Source organism: Colias croceus, chromosome 24 (genome assembly GCF_905220415.1).
Source record: "Colias croceus chromosome 24, ilColCroc2.1".
Lineage (NCBI taxonomy): Eukaryota > Metazoa > Arthropoda > Insecta > Lepidoptera > Pieridae > Colias > Colias croceus.
In genome coordinates, this window is record NC_059560.1 from 6,995,791 (window position 1) to 7,020,639 (window position 24,849).

The 24,849-nt window shown below is 35.7% G+C and overlaps 1 protein-coding gene across 3 annotated transcripts in view; it reads right to left on the reverse strand.

Annotated features, from left to right (window-relative positions):
• Positions 1 to 408: 408 nt before the first annotated feature.
• Positions 409 to 24,849, reverse strand: part of LOC123702976 (C-terminal-binding protein) — a 115,255-nt gene continuing 90,814 nt past the window's right edge. For 2 of the 3 annotated variants that reach the window (XM_045650843.1, XM_045650844.1), the window contains exons 4-13: positions 20,396 to 20,461; positions 16,069 to 16,196; positions 7,927 to 8,186; positions 6,510 to 6,641; positions 5,679 to 5,878; positions 5,064 to 5,163; positions 4,650 to 4,780; positions 3,949 to 4,104; positions 3,228 to 3,467; positions 409 to 2,286 (exon numbers count right to left, since the gene is read on the reverse strand). In XM_045650843.1, the coding sequence (XP_045506799.1) occupies positions 2,221 to 2,286; positions 3,228 to 3,467; positions 3,949 to 4,104; positions 4,650 to 4,780; positions 5,064 to 5,163; positions 5,679 to 5,878; positions 6,510 to 6,641; positions 7,927 to 8,186; positions 16,069 to 16,151 (1,368 nt within the window). In that variant the 5' untranslated portion in view covers positions 16,152 to 16,196; positions 20,396 to 20,461 and the 3' untranslated portion in view covers positions 409 to 2,220. The remainder of the gene's footprint in view (positions 2,287 to 3,227; positions 3,468 to 3,948; positions 4,105 to 4,649; positions 4,781 to 5,063; positions 5,164 to 5,678; positions 5,879 to 6,509; positions 6,642 to 7,926; positions 8,187 to 16,068; positions 16,197 to 20,395; positions 20,462 to 24,849) is intronic. The other variant, XM_045650845.1, reaches the window with a different exon arrangement.

Sequence of the window (24,849 nt, forward strand, 5' to 3'; positions counted from 1 at the left end):
GGCCATTTCACGATATGCGACCATTTCGTGAAATGGCCACTCATATCATGAAATGATCAAATCTACGATATGACCACGACATATAAATTTGGTTACCTATCAAATTAATTAGTCACAAATCTGTAAAGTTTGTTCGAGAAATATGGTTTTCTTTCAACCAATATAATATCTTATACTAGCAAAGCGCCGCGGCTTCGCCCGAGGTACATGCTTACGCTTTCTCCATGAGAATCATCCTTGTACTTCAAGGAATATTATAAAAAAAAAACGAAATCGGTTCATCTGTTCTCGAGATTTGCGCTTAGAAACATATCTAGCGTTTCATTTTTAATAATTAAACTATTTATAGATCATATAAAATAATCCACCACCTCACCACACATGGGAAACATAAATAAAACACAGTAATAATTAATCCGAAAACAATAGTTTTATTTAAGAACTTTTCACTTTCTCATAAAATATACACATTGTTTTTGTCAATAAACTAAACTGTAAGTAAATACTAATTTTAAATACCAATGTCTCAATCGGATCCACCAGAGATTTGGCCAGCTATTGCGCCTAACTTACATCGATTGGTGTTCGCTCATGTACAAATTACTTAACACTATTTAGAAAAGAAAAAAATAAAAGAATCAAAAATGAAAAGCATATTTTTGTACATTTCAAATAAAAAAAAAAAAACACAAGAGCATCCTTCTTTAAGTTTTTCGTTAATAAAGTGTGATGATATTCCTACAGTCGTTTGTCTTAAAAATAATATATGAATGCGAAGTTTGGACCGGGCTTATACAAATGCTATCAAATGCTTATCGAAGCGGCTTTAGAACTCTCTTGCATCGCGCTGTTGGTGCAACTTTGTCCAAGAGACTCGAACTAAACAAAAACTTTTAAATTATAGTCAATATGTACTAAGTGGTACTACTAGCATTTATAATGGGTGAAAATCATTTGTTTCTCCCTCGATGACTTTTAAATAATGATTCATCATATCTCCCATCTAATCCTTTTTTAATTCTGTTATTTAAAATAAATCGCTAGAGAATCGTCATTTCATGACTCGTCCACTATACTTTGTCTACATATTACAAAGAAACAAGTCAATATTTGCCAGTCAACTAAAAGTTAAACTGCAATACAAAAACATTAATTTTAAAAACTTGTACGAACAGCGCAATGCAAAAACTCAAATCACACTGAGCGATGAGTTTATTTTCAAAAGAAAACTAATCATACGCAGCACTATTAAACAGCTCGATCTGGGGCCCCGGCCCGCCATGTTCACTCGGCGGGGCCCCTAAAGCCTTAGCGACGTTACACACTATTGGATTCATTTAAATCGCACGATAAACGCAACTCGTAATTATTATGTAAGCATGCGTTAACCGCATTTATCGAAACGGATAATATTTAGGAATAAAATTTATATCGGATAGCCGACGATCAATACTATTTGCACTTACTGGAAGCTTAAATACAGCACACATTACCGTGCGAGTGAAACAAAGCCGACAGTATGTAACGTCCTTTACAACAACCGTCCAACCGACCGCGAAGCCCAACCCTCGATACATAGACGGCGATAAAAGCTCCGAGAAATTATGATTCGTTCGCTTACATAATCTCAAGGCCATTGGAGCCCCCGCACTTGTAGACTTGGATTAACTTAAGACCCAAAATTATATTACTATATATCGCGCCCCCGGAATTTACACAACAGGTTTACAAACAATTCGTCACAACAATCTTATCAATCGCTAAACGGGGTCCCAGACAAACGCCGACCGTCTCCGCAGGGCCCCACACCGTGCGCCGGGGCCCCAACACCGACTATTAAATTTCAAACGGATACACCAAACATTCTTAAACACTTCAAACGGAGCCCCACACACGCGTCGGGCCTCTCGGCCCTGTTATGCAGAAATGATTCAAACACTGCTCATATCGTATTTGGAATCTGATAAAAACATAGTCTCTTGTCTCAAATTGCACTGGTACGAGCCGAACGTCGCGTCGTAGCATTTCTCCATAGCAGGGCCCCGAGCGGGGCCCCGAACATCCCTTAACTAAATCATCTATCCGACGCCGCACAAGTCATTCACACACCAGTGTCCGTATGCCGGTCGCCTTACATTAGGGGGGGTATCGGGGTGAATAAAACTATTGTTTGTTTGTATGTTCGTCTGTGTCCGGTGCGGTACTGCAACGTACTGCGCCCTAGTGCACGTCCGAGCTCTCCTGCTTCATCTGGTGGTTAGCCGGGTCCGATGTGTTGATTGGCGGCTGGAATGTTACAAAACATTATGTTTAAAACATCGAAGTACCTAAATATAACTCTTTTTGAAGTGAAACTTCTTTATCGGGGTTGGAAATTTAGTGTATCATTTTTCCGTTACGCGCCATCTTTTTCTTATCCCTACCACGCGTGATTCGATGTATTTCTGTAAAGTTGCATATATAGTAAATTATTTTTTGAAAAATAAGGTCATAAAAAAGTTTCACTTCTTACATGTGTACACTAGTACACGGCCACGCACACATTTTTTATATATTTTAATGAAATGGTAAAATATCGATAAATACGATTTTTGCTAAAAGAAAAAAACTCTGTTATGTTTAACGATCTTATTTTGTTAATAATTATTTTATTAGAATACAGACTAAAGTTGATGGAATGCAAATTTAAGTTTTTGGAAGTGTCACAGTAAAAATTTTTTCATATACAATTTGAGCTTCTTACTGCTTATATAGGTTGTTTTAAGTTCAAAAGTAGGTTAGTGAGGAGCGTATTAGGTGAACTGAAGTCCAGTCACGGAGCAGGAAGAATTTCGTACAATGACCTCTTTACCTACTGACAGTGGTCACAAACATTTTTGAATGAAGTGCAGTTTACATGAAATGTTTGGAGGAGAAAATGTTTTTTACTAACTTATTAAATAAATGTCCTTTATTCATTTACAATACTTATTAGTTACATTTTAATTTTTTCATAAACCACAATATATTATACGATACATTTTGTCGTGACTCAAGGTCAATAAAAAAAACCACATTCAATGAAGAACAAACCTTACGCTCTCAGGTTAAAAGTTTACAATCCCTAAGGACGGCGGTCATTGCATCTGTGCGAGCAAAAGACACATTATATTAACGCGGGAGTGACAGTGACAGGTTAATGTACGAAATTGTTCCTAGTTCGCGTCCGGACTGTGAAGTGCACTGACCAGCGAGATGGGCGGCTGCGGCTGGCTGGGCTGCGGCGCGGGCTGCGGCGCGATGGCGGGCGGCTCGTGCACCGCCGTGGTGGAGTGCGCCGCCTGCGTGCCCCCGTAGTAGCCGCCGTTCATGCTCTCGCTGTACGGGGCCGCCGCGCCGCCGCCCAGCGCCCCGCCCGCCCCCACGCCGCCCCCGCCCACGCCGCCCACCCCGCCCACGCCGCCGCCGCTGCCCGCCAGGAAGTAGTCCTGCACACGCATGACATACACGTTAGATACACGGACATAAGTGCTGATTTACACAGGGCCACTAACTGACTACAAATTCGAGACAAATCAGTTAAATTCAGTCGCAGCGCCGAAATTGACGCTGCGACTGAATTGTCTACTGACCCTGTGTAAATCAGCACTAATAAACATATTGAGATACTACAATAGTGAGCCAGTATTTCGTACCAAAACACCAAAATATATGTGGAATAACAGAAACAGAAAAAATATACTATTATTTTTACCAATCAAAAGCATGCAAATTTACAATTGAACATAGGACCTTCTATTTTTGGTAAGCACATTAAAATACATAATATTTTCATATGTAAAAACTACTAACTTAAAATCGAAATAAATTGTCAGCCCACCGCGCGCCATCTATTGAGATGATTAGCGGGTTCGAGTCCCGCCTCATGATCGATTTTTTTCTATTCTTTATAAATTTATAAACACGCACCTTGTTGACGCAGTTGCGCAGGCAGTCGGGTATGCGGCCGACGATGGCGCGGCGGATCTCGGAGGCGGCCATCTCGCGCAGCTCCTGCGCGGACGCGTCCGAGTAGAACGCGGCGTGCGGCGTGCACAGCAGGTTCAGCGCGTCCTTCAGCGGGCCCTACACACACACACAACTCATATAAATAAATCATATATTTAGAAACATCAATATTATATACACATACATAAATAAGTACACACAGTGTATACAGAATGAATGATAAAACACTCTGGTCACTGGATTGAATAAAAATAATAGGCCATTCATTTTATCCCTTTTTTTTCATAAAAAAATGGAGTGCGGATACGCACTCTTGTCCTTAGCAAGTTGATTGAATCATACAGGGTGGCTCAAATCTTAATGTCAATATTTTTTTAATTCCTCACATCAGAATTATGAATTATGATCTATAGTATGTTAATCGATTTTTCCTAGTTTTCAAGTAATTATTTATTAAAATTACTAGCTTATCGCCCGCGGCTTCGCCCGCATTGTCTAAAACCTATAAAACTATGTATTAAAACCTTCCTCTTGAATCATTTCTATCTATTGAAAAAATCGCATCAAAATCCGATGCGAAGTTTCAAAGATTTAAGCATACAAAGGGACATAGGGACAGAGAAAACGACTTTGTTTTATACTATGTAGTGATAGTGATTAACCTGGAACACGTTGAAGGGCTCGTTCTCGTGCACATCTAGCGCGGCTGCCCGGATGCGGCCCTGCTTCAGCGCCGCCGCCAGCGCCTCGTCGTCCACCAGCCCGCCGCGCGCCGTGTTCACCAGGAACGCGCCTGCACACGGACAAACAGACACACACACAAATTAGTTACGTAGTTCGCTATAAACATACCAATTAGATAGGTAGTTTGCTAGCTATATCGTATTAGTGTTCGAGCAATTGAATACTAAGCTTTATATTTTTTTTATAATTTCTGGAGCCAACAAACTTTAATTGCTCAACGGGAATGAAACAAAAAATACAGTTGACAACTAGTTATTACAGATTTATGCTTTACTAACTTTCAAGAAATCAATTAATTCACATATTTTTAAATATAAAAGAACAGTACTGACCTGGACGCATTTGTTTTATAGTGAACTCATTGATTAAGTGGTGATTGTGCTCGTTTAAGCTGCAGTGTAATGAGACACAGTCACTCTGGAATAAAAGGTCCTGGAACAAAAGATATTACAAATATTAACTATTGTAGTTCCTTCTCTTTTCTATGCTTTACCATCATGATACAAGTTACAAACAAAAGCATATATTTTCATAATTATATATTTAACCTAGAATTTTTTTTAATTGATAATTTAATTGAGTTTTTAACATATTTTGCTGGACTGAAAACAAAGCAAATAGATAACTATTCTATTGATTATGTTTGAAAATTTTAGTATGGAACTTAAAACGTGTAAAGAGTTCTCGTGAAGAGCTTACTATAGAAATGATCCTATGAAGTAAGGTAGCATGTAGCATATAACATATTATATTGTACGGGTAGAGTGTAAATTATAACGTTTAACGTGCAATGTATAACGTGTAACATGTAACGTATAGCATGTACAGTGTAACATATAACGCGTAATCTGTAGCGCGTATTATGAAACGTGTAGCGTGTTACATGTTACGTATACTGTGAGTGTACTATGTGATGTTTGTTGTTAGTTGTCACATCCGGCACGCACCTGCAGCGTGTACACCCTGGTGAGGCCGAGCGACTTCTCGATGCCGTCGGGCAGGTAGGGGTCGTAGAAGATGACGTTGAAGCCGAACGCCTTGGCCCTGAGCGCGACGGCCGAGCCGATGCGGCCGAGCCCCACGATGCCGAGCGTGTCGCCGCGGATGCGCGCGCACCCCGCCGCCGCCTCGCGCACTTGCTCCGGACCTGTGCACGAACAAACACACCTTATAGATATACATAGTTATATTATGATAAAACATATACAGAAAAAATTTTAGACAGGGTTTATCTTTATGCGGATTCTCTTTAATCTGATTTTGTCGTATTTCACATAGACAACTATTAAAGTAACAGATCCTTGGTTAAAAGTTAGACTGTGTTTAAATTGTTTAACCATAAGTATTCAATTTTACATTCTAAGCAATTGTTTAGCAATAAAATCGAATCAATATAAAGCAAAGTGCTGTCACACTGTAGAATAACGCATGTAGAAAAGCTCTCTGCCGATAGAAAAGCAAATTTTTACCATGAATGAAAATAGCAAGGTTTAACAGATACAAAGGAAAGTCTTAAAGTATAATGAATTAAGCAATTACCTGGTTGAAATTTAAAAAAAATGTCAAATGTTAAACTGCTATTTTTATCAGCACAACCTGTTGTGCTTTAAAGCTATGTTTCTACAAAAAGTACGAAAATGACAGACGTCTGCTCTCGCCTGTGGCTCTGATGTAACTACCCTTCCATTATCCGTGTGCGTGTTCACGGTATAATTTAGTTGGTGGTCCCTACGTCAAATTTATTTACTAAATTAAATAATATTAACAATCGCAATCACCTGTGAACTTCTTGCCGTCGCGCACCATGTTGGCGAGCCAGTACGTCCGCCGGTACAGGTTCAGTATGAGGCACATGGTCGTGTCGGCCACCTCCTCCACGCCGTAGCCGGGCACATTGCACACCGCTATGCCTGCAATGTACGATGATCATTGTTAAGGTACGTTTACACAAAGTCCTGTAGGTTACACAATGGGATATTACCGGGGTGAGCAATGTTAAGATAAAAAGAAAGCAGCTCTTTGGAATTTTACTTTGTCATTAAAGTAGCTTTCACTAAATACTAAGCTACCTATCTAAATTCTGAATTTTAATTATTTATTTAAAATCTCTTTGTCACAACATGAGCCCATTCTATGCATGCTTGCTATGCATTGATGACTGAATACTAACCAAATTATATTCTATACATACTATATCGTATTTTAATCTATACTAATATTATAAAGCTGAAGAGTTTCTTTGTTTGTTTGTTTGAACGCGCTAATCTCGGGAACTACTGGTCCAATTTGAAAAATTCCCAGGCCCATTGATCGAGGAAGGTTATAGGCTATATATCATCATGCTACGACCAACAGGAGTGGAGCCACGGGGGTGAAACCGCGCGGAGCAGCTAGTATTAAATAATTCTCAAGTTATTAGTACATAAATCTACAAGCATCCTAAGTTCAAAACAAATAACCGGTTATGACTATTACAGCACGCATGATGTAACAGTTAAATAGTTCGATTACTATAATACCTACAACTAATTTGTTCTACAGATACATGTGTATTGATAAATAATGACAGAAAAGATGCGTTTCATCGCACAAACAAGTAATTAACAGCGACAACAGGACACAATTACGCCATTTAAACTACAAAATTATAACTCGATTGAGATATCAATTACCTACTATCTAAGGATGAAAGCTTTGTTAGGTTTTTCTCACTCAATTAATTTTCTTTTATGCAATTTTTAGTAGTTTACTTCAGCTGTGTTCAAGATTTTTGTTCAAGATTCTGCTGGTTCAATCGTTAATTACACATAACAATGAGAAAAAACACCGGTTTCTTAATTAATATTTATTTTCCTTATTGGTATACTGATATTTTAAAGAAGTAGGTTGAAGTTATAGTTAATACTGCGGTTCGATTTAACAAATATAATTTGTATCTCTGCAAATAGCAAATAGGTAACCTAATTGTCACATTAAACATATGAAAAACTAACTCGATAGTTCGATACTACCAATTCCTTCCCAACAACATTTACGAAACAGAAAGATAAAAAAAACAAAACAGATATCAAATTAAAAGATTATTTTCAATGATAGCTACACATGAAATCGTTCTTAGTACGATTAATTAAATTTAAAATCACCAAATCCAACTTCAAATTTTCCACTTGAAACAAAAGCACAGCACACACTCACCCAGCTCGCCAGCGGCTTTGACGTCAATATTATCGACGCCGGATCCAATGCGCACGATGATCCGCAGCGCCTTGAACTTCTCCAGGTCCTCCTTGGTGAGTATGATCGTGTGCCACATGAGCGCGCCGACCGCCTCGTTCAGCACCTTCTCGTGTATCTCGGACGTGGACTGCGCGTCGCAGAACGCGACCGTCGCGACGTCCTTCAGTATCGGCATCTCGACGGTGCAGTCGCGCCCGTCCAGCAGGGCCACCAGCGGCCTGGAACGACAACAAATTGTTCATAAGTTTAATGCTACTAATTATGAATTATTTTCTTTTTTATCATTATAACTCCGATCAAACAAACTCAAATATTTATTTATTCAAAAGAGTTCTTCTAGAACTTCTTTTGAATCTTCATAACAGTTTTAACATTTACCACAGATTCGAAAAGCAGTATCTATGGAAAAGAACCGACAAAAAACTCGATAAGTATACTCTTTTATCATTCTTCGCCTGTAATGGCGTGAAAGAGTGACAAATGGCTTATTCGACCCGAAGATTATTAAGTTATTTTTAAATAGATCTTGTCAATCATCATCAATGACAATCATTGTCAAATCATGCTACCTATCATTTATTTATTTATTTATTCAATTCCCAACTACCATAAACATACCAGCTAGGTACCTATACATATTATTCAACATAAACTACATACAGCACTTGTCAAAGCACATGAGCAATCAATCAAACCCACTACATTTACAATCTACATTCTACAAGCCCCTTAAAATACGAGAGACGAACGTCTATATGCCGCGCGCGAGCACTACCATTTCGATTGCAAATTAATTAAGTGGAAGGAAATAGTACAAATTGCCATCGACCCGTGTGTCTATCTCGGATCCCGTCGACCCGTGAGTGTATCTGGGATCCCATTACGGGATACGTGCCGTAATTAATGGGTTGACGGCGATGCTTCTGTACTGAAGCGGTGCGATTGCGAGATGCTTTCAAACGTTCAAGATCCTACACACTACGTAGTAATTATCTCGATAGACGCACCCAGATTCAATGTACGATGTAAGGATGTATGTAATATTGATACGTCAATAGTTTCTCATAATGTACCATAAGATTGAGAACATTTAAGTTACAAGTTGGTTAATGAAATAAGCAAATATGTGAAGCTATTTAAAAGTTGAGTTTGCGACTCGACATAAGAACCACTATAAGTACTTTGTTACATCCCTAAAATCCCTACTTTACGATTCATTTTAAAGAAATGATTCACATACTAAAAGTAACATTTGACTTCCACAGGTATACAAGTGCAACAACAATGCATACTAACTCGCCGTCCATCCGTCCGTGTCACGTCACGGGCCACAGCGATGCATTACAATTTACAATACACGTACGATCACAACAGATGTTTATCTGAGAAAGTTGCACGTTGCACGCTTCCTAATGCACGTGTAACGTAGCAAGGGATCAGTGCCAATTTTCTTTTTTATGTAACATTACACATAAGTAGTTATTTATTATTCTTGCAACACGTAAACTACCTACTACCTTTATAAAATCTTGATTTGTAAACAATAAATTTATTCCTTCATCTAGGCATCGATACGCGGTTAAACACGTATTTAATAAAATAAATAAATAAAATAAATACAATAAAAACGGTCTAAAAATATTTAAATCCGAAGATGCAACAGGTGTTATTGTATAGGTATAATTTGATCCTTACGCCTTCCATATAAAGTAGGTCATTTATTATTATTGTAATATGTATATATACTATATACTCTGCATTGTAAATGTTTATATTTCTTGCAGACGACTGTAATGGCTTTTAATGACTTAACTGTTTTAAATATAATAGGTTGTAAAAACATTTCTTATTTTAACGTATAAATTTATTTATTTACAACTAGTTAATCGAATTATTGAAGTTTTAATTAAAATAATTTTAAAGGGACCTATAAACGTGGCTCAGTTAATGACCTCAAAAGTGTAACAAATACCCCTACATCATTCACAAACGGATTTAGGCAAGTCGATCGAAGCGCTGACCGCTCGCCCCCACCACCGCGTCCCCAATTAACACCTCGCCATTCCGATTCAACTAATAATTTAAACTTTCGTCATAGCCGAGCGAAGTTATTATTATTGCCGGCAAAACTTTCGACGAAAGTAATTCCGAAATGGGTAGAGTTTTACAGTGACTCGCCCAAACTTCGCCCCGGGGGCGGACGAAAACAGATTTGCCGTCTAACAATGGTGGTGCGCGGGTGGGGGGTTGCAACCCCTTTGGACAAGTTTTGATGGAAGGCAAATAGGATTAGCGCGAAAGAATAAGATTACAAAAACCGAAAGGATAACACGGTTCTCTATGGGTCTCTTGGAGTTGGAACTGTGTTGTTTGTCGACGCAAAGTTCTAATGTCCTGCTTGGGACAACTTTTGGGACATTAACATTTGGGTTAGTATTAAGAAGTTAATCGGAGGATGCTCATAAGAGGCATTAGTGTTGTTTGTGAACAACGTACTTCGCTTAGTTTTTAGAAAAAGTTTTTGTAGTTTGTTACACCTACACTCTTCATATAATGCAAAGATAACTCGAATCATTTATAATATGTAGTACCTCAGAGCTATTTAAACTTTAGATTGCAGTCTTATCCATACTAATATTATAAAGCTGAAGAGTTTGTTTGTTTGTTTGAACGTCCGATTTGATAAATTCTTTCAGTGTTAGATAGCCCATTTATCGAGGAAGGATATAGGCTATATATCATCACGCTACGACCAACACGAGTGGAGCCACGGGGGTGAAACCGCGCTGAGCAGCTAGTTTAATATAAAGGTTCAAATTCAAATGCCTCTATTTTTATACATGTTCAATGTTACTCGCAAAAACATTAGTGTTTTTCTACATTTAATTTTACAAGAAAAACATTTTCTCGTCTTTACAACTAAAATACTTTTAGCTATGATAAACGCCACATTTCTATTCCAATTGTAAAATTATGCAAAATGATACGATATAAAAGACACCGCTTCGAGAGCCATATACGTGAGCAAAATGCATTGGCCATTTCACATTTATAAATGCTGACAAACAAACAGATGGATTACCGATAGTAAACAACAACTAGACAGTTAGTTACACCTGCAGATAACCCATGAAAATTGCCTATTATAGACGACTTCAATAACAATATAAATCTTACTTTAGCCATGACACAAACACATGCAAAAACATAATATGTACTTTGTTAATCTATAAAATTATTAACACACTCACATGCACATAAAAAGAAAAAAAAAATCATCACCAAAGGACTTTATTTCAACGACAGAAATAATTACCTCCATAGTTAATAATCTATTGACTATTGAGACACGCACACATTTCAAGAGCTCTACTCTACTCTACAGGAAACATAATATGTTTAACGACACTTGACATATCATCATAATATCTAGTCAGTCAGTTGATTATACTAAATAAAGTGTTCGAGTAAACACTAAAAGCAAGCAGTAAAAAGAATTTATGTGCACAGGTGATCCGGCTTATAATGTGTGCGCTCATCGCGAACCATAAATGGCACATTTTATTATACGAAGCGAGACCATACACACATCACATACATACATTCGATCGTGCAATAACCACTACATCAATTATTCATTGTTGATCAATCTGTATCGCATCGCTTACTTCATAAAAACGTTGCAGTTTAATTCCACCCTCGCTTCGTCTATAATAGCAGCTACCCTTTCGTGTGTGACGAATTAACTTTTCAAATTGTTTACACTAACAAGCCAGCTGTAGTAAACTATTCTTATCAACTATCGTACAATAACAACATAGGTCTGTTGTTATTTTCCACGATCTATTTTAACACTACGAGACAGCGTGCAAATAACAAACTGTTAGTCCTCAATATCAATTCAAACACAATTGCTATGTAGAGATTTCCCGAGAATCCAATAAACATATTACATGCATATTCAGTGGGTTCGTCAACATTCAAAGTCACTAATACATAAATCACGTGAACCATCCGATTGAGTAGTATCGTCGGTAACAATTAAATCATGTTTATCCATGATACAACCGCGGCGCTGGATAAATTGGGTCATTATTTGCACCACCGCAACGTGTAATACACGCGACACACTTTAATCAACACTATACAGTATAAATCATTATTGCATTCGCTCGTTCCTCTCACTTTGATGTGATATTTTAATTAATTTGCGATAATAATTGTAAAACGAGTTAGATGGTAAAACATACTTTAGACATACTTCCGTATCTGATAATATATATCCCACCAAAAACATAAATGTAAAATTTGGAGCCGAGTTCAATCGTTGACTTAATTTGCCAAAAAAAGAAATGAGATCTAAATGTGTGCCAAGTTCTGCAGACAGTCCAGAAATTTATTTACAAAGATGTATTAAGTTCTTAGGTTGACTGAAAACTCAATTGTTTTATTTTCCCTTAGAGAACAATGTTTATTCCAAAATATAACTTTTTAAATTTGAATAATATAATTATTTTCACAAAGCAAACAACTAATGACCTATTGAACCCCATAATTTGATGAGGCTAGTTTTTAGAACCTCACAAAATATAAACAGTATGTAAAACTAGCCTCATCAAATTATGGGGTTCAATAGGTCATTAGTTGTTTCCTTTGTGAAAATAATTATATTATTCAAATTTAAAAAGTTATATTTTGGAATAAACATTGTTCTCTAAGGGAAAATAAAACAATTGAGTTTTCAGTCAACCTAAGAACTTAATACATCTTTGTAAATAAATTTCTGGACTGTCTGCAGAACTTGGCACACATTTAGATCTCATTTCTTTTTTTGGCAAATTAAGTCAACGATTGAACTCGGCTCCAAATTTTACATTTATGTTTTTGGTGGGATATCATTACTTTTTGTACAGAAAATTACTCTGCAAATTTGATTTACTTTATGAATATAATACTTTTTATATACGATTTTTTTATTTTTTCTTGCGGTTTCTCTGTATGGTTTGTTTAGTATTATCCTTACTAATATTATAAATGCGAAAGTAACTCTGTCTGTCTGTCTGTTACTCAATCACGCGGGCCTAAACTACTGACCCAATTTGCATGAAATTTGGTATGGAGATATTTTGATACCCGAGAAAGGACATAGGCTACTTTTTATTGCGAAATATGTACCACGGGCGTAGCCGGGGCGGACCGCTAGTTTTCTATATTTTCTTATATGTTATGAATGTCAGCGCACATTGCCCCGTCATTATCTGCAATTTTTTAAACTCGTTTATTACATGATTTTCCAAACATCCAGCGTGAATTTGTACACACACTATTACCAAGATGCAAAGATCGTTGTAGAAGAATCGTCGCCTTACTCCATGACGTTACGGTATTGCCATGACGCGATCTTAAAATTTTACTCTAAACGCGCCTAAAGATGTTTCACTCATATTAATATTACGCAAATTAAATCATTTCGACCTTGGACGAAGCCTTCTTAGTTCTTCCATTACACCATTTATGGTAATTATTTTTGCATGCTTGTATTGGCTGAACATGTTTGTGCTTTATTAATATAATTGTATCACCATTGAATACCATGTTTAAATCAAAATAAAGATTTTATTTATTTATTTACATTGAAATTAAAACTAAACTAAACACTCATAAATAAAGAATAAATAAATGTGAATATGTAAAATTATATATTATTTTTAACTGTATGAGCAATATTTTTATTACAATTTTCTTTTATTTTACGTTTAATAACAGTTTTGAATAAAGAAATCATGCAATCGAAGTAATCCGCCCTAGCGATACTACCTCGTGTGTTCATAAGTTTTGAGACGAACTTTGTAGTTAAAAAATAAGATAAAATATCACTGGCTGATAATTATTTCTTTTTCCGATTTTGAATTTGGAATGTTTACTTTTAATTCCTTTGATTTTCAAATTAATTTCTTTCAATTTTCTCGTGATGGAGGGAACTAAAGAATTACGTGCGACAGTGATTTCGCTATTTAAGGCGGGGAAAAAACCAATGGAGATTTTCCGTGAGGTGAAAATTTTTGGTGTGAGCCGTAACTTAGTGTATTACACTATCAAACGATACAAGGAGACTAATTCTTTGCAAGATCGCTAAAGAAGTGGCCGGCCACGCTCTGTGAGGACGCCTGCGAACATCAAAATCATCAGAGAGCGACTTCGCCGAAATCCATGTCGCACTCAGAAAAAACTCGCACTGCAGACTGATATTTCGCGCGTATCAATCAACAGAATACTGAAATATGATCTTAAGGTAAAGGCGTACAGCCGTAGGAAAATTCACTTTTTAAACGACCGCCTCCGTAAATTGCGACGCGAACGTTGTCCAATACTGCTTAGGAGACACGATGCGAGGAAGATACTCTTTACTGATGAGAAAATCTTTTCTGTCGAAGAAAAGTTCAACCGACAAAACAATAAAGTGTATGCCAAAAGTAGCAAGGACGTCCCATCTTCAGCACGGAATGTCTTGCGTACTCATCACCCGGCTAGTGTGATGGTATGGTGTGGAGTTTCGTATGAAGGTGTCACTCCGCTGCATTTCTGCCAACAAGGTGTCAAGGTGAAAGCCAAGAATTATTAAAGTGATATTTTAGAAGCTGTTGTGAAACCCCTGTCTCATACTTTATTTCACAACAAGGATTGGGTTTCCAGGAAGACTCAGCGCCATCTCATAAGGCAAAAACCACCCAAACTTGGTTGAAGGAGAATGTGCCGGCCTTCATTGCGGCTAACGAATGGCCCTCCTCCAGCCCCGACCTCAACCCGCTGGATTATTATTTATGGACTGAATTAGAGCTCAGGGCCTGCCGAAAGTCTCACCGAAACTTGGAGTCACTGAAGCGAGCTCTTGTCCGAGAGGCAAAGAGAATTCCATTGGAAAAGATTCGTGCCGCTATAGATGAGTGGCCAAATCGTCTGAGGGCCTGTATAAAAAATAAGGGTGGACATTTTGAGTGACAATGAAAGTTTATTGTTTGTTATTACTTACTTAATATGTATTATAAATTTTAGAATTATAAGTTAAATATTACAAAAGATATGCAACTTTTATTTCGTCTCAAAACTTATGAACACACGAGGTAGCGCGAGTGAGTGTGATGTCAGATGTGCATCAAATCTACAGATGTTTCGTCCTAAAATATGTAAACTTCAATAATCTATATCTCAGTCATTTATTGATGGATTTCAAAATTTTTTTCGGCCACTGATTAGTTTTGATCTATTTTTTAAGACTAGTAAGGTAAATATACTATTTTCTATTTTTTTAAACTTTTTCATTTTTCCATACAAACAAAATTAATGTCATTGAAAAAAAAATTAAATACAAATAAATTCAGTATTTTCTGATTTTTTCCTTTGTATACTCACTATTACCTAGCTGATTACAAAATTTGAACTTTCTAGGTCATCTGGAAGTGGGTTAGGTTTTGTATATGTCTATAAGTCAGTCAGTCTTAAAAATTGCGATTTTTGGATATTAATATCTACGCAACTGTTTAATCTGTATTTATGAAATTTAAGGTTCTTGTTTATCTTGAGGTCCTCTTGATATGTACCAAATTTGGTTTATTTAACTTAAATAGTTTTCGAGTTATAAGGGGGTGAAAAGTGGCTCGAAATGGTTCGTGTAAATATACACACGGCTGCTGCTCGCCAGTTCTCTTCGCTTGAACTCGGCTTGACACGCTGCCGCGTGTCTAGATGTATAATTTCAGCATCGTGTACATTTTATATGACAATATGCAGAATGTGTCCGATTGACTTTCTTTAGGAAAGACAACGTAAAAAATACAATAACGGTAGATTTACATGAAACGAACATAGAGCTAGAACTAGAGCTAGAGCATCCTTTCGTTATATTTTAGTGTAAACGAAAACTCGTATTCAGTATTAGAACATTGCATAGAATCTTTTCGAACTCACTAAAAACAACGAAAGAATGCTTTACGCGTGTTTACAATAAATTAATTTGACAAAACGGGGGTAGAATGGGCATTCGCTCGTCTGATGTAAATCGACCCTTACAGGAACTTTTAAATAAAAAGAAATATAACTCACCTCGATTGTAAGGGGCCATTTGCAATGGGTCCCCGAATGCTATCCATGCGAGCTCTCTTTGGCAGCATCTTGCGTTTGTCCATTTAAAGCGGCAGAGCCGCTTTAATATCCGCTTCGCAGCGCGTCACCTGTAATTGACAACATTACTAATTAATTACACATTACAAGTTAATAATCTTAAATATATAAAACATCTTTTAATTACGTAATAACTACGCTTCAAAGGTCTAGTTTAAATAACAAATTAAGCATTTGTGTAACCTTGTTTAACGATGCAATGTTATACATATAGTTTTATAAAATATTATAATATGAGTAAAGACCGATGCGATTATTATAATGAGTCATTAAATGCACACGAATCAAACATTGCGCACCTTGCACGTTTTGCATTAGACAGCGGTCATCATTATTCTAACGGAAGCCGTTAACTTTAATTAGCTGACCGCACAATTTTATATATTGAACGAGGCAATATAATAACAATATAGACAAAAGCAAAGTCATCAAAAAATAAATGATTGCTAGAATCGCCTAAAAACCATTCATGTAGTGAATAAATGAATAATTACGTACGAAACTTTATTATTTTTAAACGACGGTAAGCCATGGGTTCAACAATAAGTACCTACAACCATAATGTGATATTCGTGTAAGCCAATTAACATGCCATATATACCACCTTTTAGCAGGTGTTAATGCCATTTAAATCGTCTTTACCACTACCTGTTAACAAATCGATAAAATACCGATACACGTTTATAAATGTACCTATTTATATCTACTGACGGTATTTTTAAGGCTTTATTATCGATTAGTTAAACGCACATTTCGATTTAATAAATAGATAACAATGCGTGAAGTTTTTAAGATTAAAGGGCCTAGGTAAAGATCTACCAAGTTTATGTGACTGATTTTGAATTGATCAAGAAACACAACAGTGATAGAAAAACAGAGACAAAACCTCCTAAAAGAATCCTTCCGGAATAAGAAATAACATCCTCCATCTAAAGAACTTTTCAAACAATGCTCGAAGATGAATCGAAACCCTTAAATCTAAAATAACACATCATTTAATTAATAAAGGATTTAAAAATGCCATTATTCTAATCTCACGACAACTTCCATTGACAACAAAAATAAATAAATCATAAATTCACAAAGTTAACCATCCTCCACTGTTCATTCCTTACCAACATATTCAAAATAGCCCCTTATCAACAACACATCTACAACCATCTTAAAATCAATTATCAATGCAACACAACATAATCACAAGAACGTATTCGATAATTGCTCGCTCCGCACCGCCACGTTGTCTGCGAGAGTTGGCGGCGAGCCAGCAGTGGATAATCGCCGGGCAAAACGTTATAGCAAAGTTGAGCCACTGGCTCGAGCACCTTATAAGTTGAAGGTAAACGTCATAGGCGCCCGGCAGATAGTGCGAGCAGCGCAAAGCATAAGCTAAGCCGTTGCAGTGGCCTGATAACCTTTAAAGGCTTAACAGAGTGAGCGTTACGGTATTTACATAGTAATGTGTATTTGATAACTTTGCGAATGTTTATAGCGAAATATATTAAAAGTAGAAAAGTGCAAACATAGATAAGAACACCCAAAATATCACTTAGGTAGGTATAGGAAAGAAAAACGTGCAATAAGATGTTAAAATTATCTTCACTATAATACAAACTTGGCAAAAGTTATTCAAATCTCGTAAAATGCATAGAAAGGTCGTCTTATTTTTGAAATGTAACTTGTTAAATGTTACCTCTTATTTGATATTCATGTGCATATGCGTATAATTTAAAAATTTATAGATAAAATATTCCTCGCATTATAGTACCAGATTAATTCTGTCTACATTCAAATTAAGCAAAATATCAATCGATAAGCGATTTACCGACAATAGTTTAAGGTCAAACAAAACCGGTATAATATACAACATCAAAATAATTTTCAGTATGAACACATAACTAAATCCTACTAACAGTAACAAATAATAATAATTGAAATTTTCTTCAGATTTGCATAAAATTATTGAAAAAAAAAATTTGATAGTATAGTTAATTTCTGGGACTGTCTGGGATTTTAAATCCCTTGTTAACCTAATAACGACATATTGAACCATCCCTTACTAATGAGAACGTGTAACGTTAGAACCAGCACAGTTACGACCATACAAAATGCAGTTTCATTTTCCCAGTAGGTTCCATACACCCTTGCAGTTACATAATACGCTTCGATTGTCATATCACTCATGACTCAACGCCGCATTCGCTTGATTTGCTTACGAGCTCAGTCTCGCGTTCGAGTAACCTTTGTTTTAATCCACTTCACTACATTAGTAGGCCACTTTCAGACTGCAGCTTATGAAGTGTAAGTGCTGATTTACACAGGGTCAGTAACTGACTACAAATTCGAGGCAAATCAGTGCTGACCCGAAAAAAAACCCTGTGTAAACAGATTTGAAGTCAGTACACAGGCTTGAAGTCTATGTAAACAGTTAAAGTCAGTCGCGGCGCCGAAATTCGACTTGTCTACTGACCCTGTGTAAATCAGCACTAAAGCACAATAGAGTTGAAGGAACGTAACTTCGTTTTGGTGATAGAAATTATAACATAAACAAAACGTAATTCTTTTATACTTTTAATATATAAACGCAAAATATTAAAAAATTAAAGCTTAGCGAAGAATTATTTCTGTTTACAATTGAAACTAGTTTTCAAGTAAATGAGTATTAACAATGTTTACTAAACTAACCCCGATATTAAGTTGACCAGACACCTCGTAACCCATAAATGGCATATTTTATTTTAGCATTAGCCCAAGTGCTATACAAAATATGTTTTTCTTTATTTCAACCTTTACCTTAAACTTTCCTCGTATGTAGGACGACTATATACAATGTCTGGATACGACATTTTTCCGCGTTTAATAACACAATTATTATTTATCTCCCAAGTACCTTATTGATTATTAGTAACGACACAAGTCAAATACATACATCGATAGTTAATACTTCAATCTACACTACGCTCGGTTAACTCTCAAAGTGCATAATATATTTTTGGTATTATAATAAATGCAAAACAACTAACCATTAACATAAGACACTTGTATGTATTTGCCAAACGCTTCGCATTACCGTACGTATGCATCAATCTTAATTTTGTATATTATTAACATAATTTGAATAATCCTATCCTACTCATATTATAAATGCGAAAGTTTATGTTTGTACGTTTGTTACTCTTTCACGCAAATACTACTGAACCGATTACAATGAAATTTAGCACACACTTGGATTAACACATAGGATAGGTTTTATCCCGGAAATCCCACGGAAACGCTAACTATGCGGGTTTATCTTTTAAAACGCGGGCGAAGCCGCGGGCGGAAAGCTAGTTTGTAATACGTTAAACAAACAGATAAACTAGATTCATATAGCTTCGTTTTCAACTCGACAACGCTGTCATTACGTAAACATATTTCTCGCACAATAATTACAATTAATGAATGAATTCGTAAACATATTTCTCGCACAATAATTACAATTAATGAATGAATAAACGGTACGATAATCTCATTAATATTGAAGGACGCAACAACAGCTAATTACAGAGATAATTGAAAGCTTCAGTAATGAGAGTTAATGCGTATGATTAGTTATACAGACAAGAGTTAAATAACAAGCAAAATACCTAGTTAATTATGAGACTGGCCGATTCATACAAAAACATGACTCATGAAGATGTATGATGTGAAGATGTCTTTTGCTTTTTCATGAAAAAGCAATTTAGAAGAAATTTTATGTTTGAAACTAGGGAACAACTAAAGAAAGTCTCTGACCCTGCCCTGCCCCTTACCTCAGATAGTTATAAATTTTTAGTTCCAAATAAAAAAATGGACATAATACATCCATATCAAACAATCCAATCACCAAATCGTGTCAATTATTAATCTAAGGCAAACGAAGCGCTCCAAAGCGCGCTAAAAGATTTACAGAACGCAAAATTATGAACATTTTTTCTACTTCTACGCAAAACACGATACATGTTCTTACCCTATAATACAAGAAAACGATGCCCTAATACTGCATAGCCTAGCTAAATCAAACATTCATACCAAAACTTGCTCTACTACAAAAAAAAAATCCTTTCTCAATGTAAAACAAACCAAAGCAAAAGAAAGTCATTGCCGCGCGCAAACACGCAAATAAAACGCAATAAAAAGCGCCACAACGACTCAGCTAACGAATATAATGACTGATGACGTAAAGTACACACGTAGGTAGGTAGGTAGGTAGGTACAAAACTGTTTTACTCACAATTTCAATGTCATTAGGGTTGTTGTTGGCAAATCGCTCGTAACGATCTCGACGCGTTCATTTTACCTGCAAACAAAAACGGCTATTAAGTTACGTGAGCATGCTTGCGGAAAGTTACTTAAATAAATCGCGCAAATATTATAAACGTGTTTTTGCGCTTACATTTTTGTTACCTAAACCAACAATGTTACATTTTGATGGCTTTTGCCCATGGAAAGTAAATTAACAAAGCATTTTAATACTCTGTCCATAGTGATCAAAAGTAAAAGTTTATAAAAACATACTAAGATATAACTTATTGTTAAAAACTGCAGAAAATGTTTAAAACTATGGGATCTTGGCAATAAATAAAAACCAAGAACTGACCTACAAACACACGGAACTAAAGGATCGTAGATAGGCGAGTATTCGTCAAAAGAATTACTCATCCTCATAAATACAACATAATAGAAGACATAAACAGCGTATCATCAACCTGTATGTACATCACCTGTATGTGCAGAAACAAACAAACAGGTGTGAAATATATATCTTATGCATGTTTAAGAGTTAAGACTATATTATGTATGTATTTACTGTATAGAGTATAGACTATTAAAGCGAAGCTAACTAGGAAACTTAGTACCACTGCATATTTCGTCTAACTCTTGTATCACTTCCATAGATTTTAATCTTTTGAAAAATAACTCTCAATAACGATTTAGTTACCGACAGTTTGCAATCTCAAATAAATTACGGCAACACATCTAAGTATACTAATATTATAAAGCTGAAGAGTTTGTTTGTTTGTTTGAACGCGCTAATCACGGGAACTACTGGTCCGATTTGAAAAATTCTTTCGGTGTTAGATAGCTCATTTATCGAGGAAGGCTATAGGCTATATATTATCACGCTACGACCAACGGGACGGGAACCACGGGGGTGAAACCGCGCGGAGCAGCTAGTATAGATATAATATATAGAAAACATAACATACATTATATATAATATATAATGTAGACTAGTTATAAATACCACCATCATACGTGAGTTTCTACACAATCAATAAGAAAACAAATATAACAATAGCCTCGCACGTATGTTGGTACATATAATGAAGGCAAGGTCACGATTAAATTATTCATATTATGATACTTTTATTCACGTACAAAATGATGCTCTACTTCAAGACTGACGCTAAGCGGATGAAAAGATATATTTTTTTAACTGAGTAACTAATAAATAAAAGTATAATAAATAACAGTAAATGTACAGAATATTATCTAATTGCATATATACATATATACATATGTACATACATAATACACATATTATGTATGTACATAATATGTATAAACGCAAACTTATGCTTGTTGATAATTTTATCAACTTTATATGGTAGGCTTTGATTAACTAACTACTATTATTTGCTATATATACCGTTTTACGAAAAAGGGCATTCCAAATTAGATTTAAGGGTCACACAACTTCTTCAAATAAAAATGGAGAATACAAAATTATTTATATAAAACAAACACCTATACCATATCACTAAGTATAGCAGTTACTAAGAAGTTTCCAAATCACGTTTCAACTATAACCTTTACCTCTCTACTATTAATCTATGTAGATATGTATTACAATTTACTCTCGAGTCTCGTAACCTCTGAAGCCGAATGAAAGTAATCAAGTATTAACAATACCGGGGTTTAATTAATTTACCAAATTATACCTACATTTCAAACGTTTACATAACCTACATAGATTTATTGGGTACATTTCTATTATATTGTCATTGTGTTTGTAACCAAACTGGCTTGATCGATTTTTATATTATTTTTATATAAAGGTATTCGGTAAATACAAGCATAGGTCATAAACTACATAGTAAACTTTATGTTATATTATGTACATTATTCCCTGAACGACAAGGGTATCCGGGCAGTAATTTTGTCGGGTCAACTAGTATAATCTATACTAATATTATAAAGCTGAAGAGTTTGTTTGTTTGTTTGTTTGAACGCACTAATCTCGGGAACTACTGGTCCCATTTGAAAAATTCTTTCGGTGTTAGATAGCCTCGAGGAAGGTTATAGGCATCACGTATTATATCCCGTAGGTATTTCATCACGCTACGGGCAGCAGGAGTGGAGCATGGGGGTGAAACCGCGCGGAGCAGCTAGTAAAGCATATTCAGGCTACGATTTCATATGAATATTTGATTGTAATGTAGAGTGGAGACAGCTTCAAAATAAACACAATATATTTTTACCCAATAAAAAAGATATTTCATTATAAACACTGTATATTTCAAGGTTTACCAACCGTTTATAATGGTTACCTACGTATAATTTTATTGAATAAACAAATATTTTGTAAATAAAAAATCAAAGGGTAAACGATATATAGGTCACAATGAGTCGAGCCATAAAGCCTATTCATAAAGCTAATTAGAAATTGAGCAAAGAGTGAATAGTTACATAGATAGATGTAGTCATTTTACGGCAAAAAAGTTACACTGTAGTTTACCCTGGTTCACTGATACTTTGTTAAAATTGTTTTGTGTTGAAGTAAATAACATAGTTGAATTTGAATCTTTACAATTTACAAGTAGTATTGAAGTAACATATGGTAGGAACTCCTTTTTTATTTAGGAACGAAAAAAAAATTAGCACGTACTTTTTCATTATTTCGCGCCGTGATTAATTGCATGACCTTTCGAAAAACCTCGAAAATGTATAGCAATTTGTTTCATTCATTAACCTAGTAGGTAGATACCAACCTACAAAACTGTATTGAACATGTTTTTAAAAAGTCCGGTTCAGAGTGAACGCTTTATTCAGTTTATATCATAGCATGTAGATTGTAGGTCAATGCCAACGTAGCAGCCGGCTTTTTAAATTTACAAATTATGAAGGTTTTACGTTCATTATTAAGACGATACACAAAAAAAAAATCCACTGCTTGGTGGGCGGAGTCTAATAGCTCGCTATCGCGAACGCGGGCGTGCGCGAAGTCATTCTTGCAAACTCGCCGCGCTGCCGCTGGCCGACTCGGGACAAACATGTATGGAGTCGTCATACAGCTATAATATTGTTATACATATATATTTAATTGGACTGAACACTCCTGTGGGATAAAACAGGATTCACGGTATAACCTAATTCCACGCGGGCAAAGCCGCGGTCGGAATGATATTTTTTTAAATAAAATAATTATTTAAAAAAAAACACACAAAATATATTCACGCAAGTATTTATTTTTTGCACTCTATTATAATGGTAATTATTCAACAAATAATCAAAATAAAATAGCCAGAACAAAAATAGGCCCTGGTAGGGTAGGTAGGCAGGTACAGCAATGTGAGACGAATACTGGCTTATATTTTATACCAATAATAATGTATTATAAACATTAAATTAAGTTTACTTTCTAACAACAAAAATACATAATTTTAGCTAATGTGAAAACGAATCGACCAATCATCCCACAACAATGAAATGTGCACACAAATATTCATCCAAATCGGTTCATGTGATTAGGAGGAGTGACTGCAGCGCCACCTTCCGGGCCCAATTGTGTTTCCAGATCACCCAGGAACTCAATTTAATATACACAAAATTTTTCGAAAAACTTTCACATTACTATGTAAATATGAATATAAACCTGTTTAGTACTAAGCAATTTCCCGCACAGGTGTAGTAAGTATAAATGAAATAAATATCAACATCAAATTCTTTATACAACATACGTATCTACCACCTACTAAGAAATGTAATTCTTGAATTTTTTTCGTATTTTTTTTAAATATAATACTACTCCAATGAGCTCCTGTTCCATATTACGTCCACCATACTTCCACTAAGTTCACCATGATTTTTTATTTCTTTGCACTTTGTTGCTTTTTGCTAAAAATGGAATCATGCGATAAAACCAGTAGAGCGTTGATAACATAAATTTTTGACTGAATGAAGGTGCTTACGAAGGAGTGGGTTCACATTGTGAACAATTAGTGGGTTTATTTTCCTTCTGGATTCCGGATTTCTGAAAAGATTATCTATGCTATAAATTAAAAAATCTTACACATTCGTTATGTACTTAAAACAGGGGTACATATCAAACATCGTCTATAATACAAATATCATCAAATTTAAAATAAAACCAACTTACTTAACATTAATTTGTTCCAATTGTAAGCATTCTTTTTCCTCCAACCTTTATGTTTCTTCTTCTTATTTTCTTTATTGTCCCCATTTGTCTTATCGTGTTGTCACCCTTTGTTACGATTGCGCGACTCGAAGACAAGCGACACAAGTTCCCCGTGTGACGGCCGTAGCGGGAATGACTCGTCACTCGTGCACCGATCGGGGTAGGAAGGTACAGGACGGCTCTCGCTAGATTGGCTGGTCGCGCGCTAATTTCAAGTATTTCTTGTTTATTTCAAAACCATCGCATATTTCAAAATTCTAACTCGG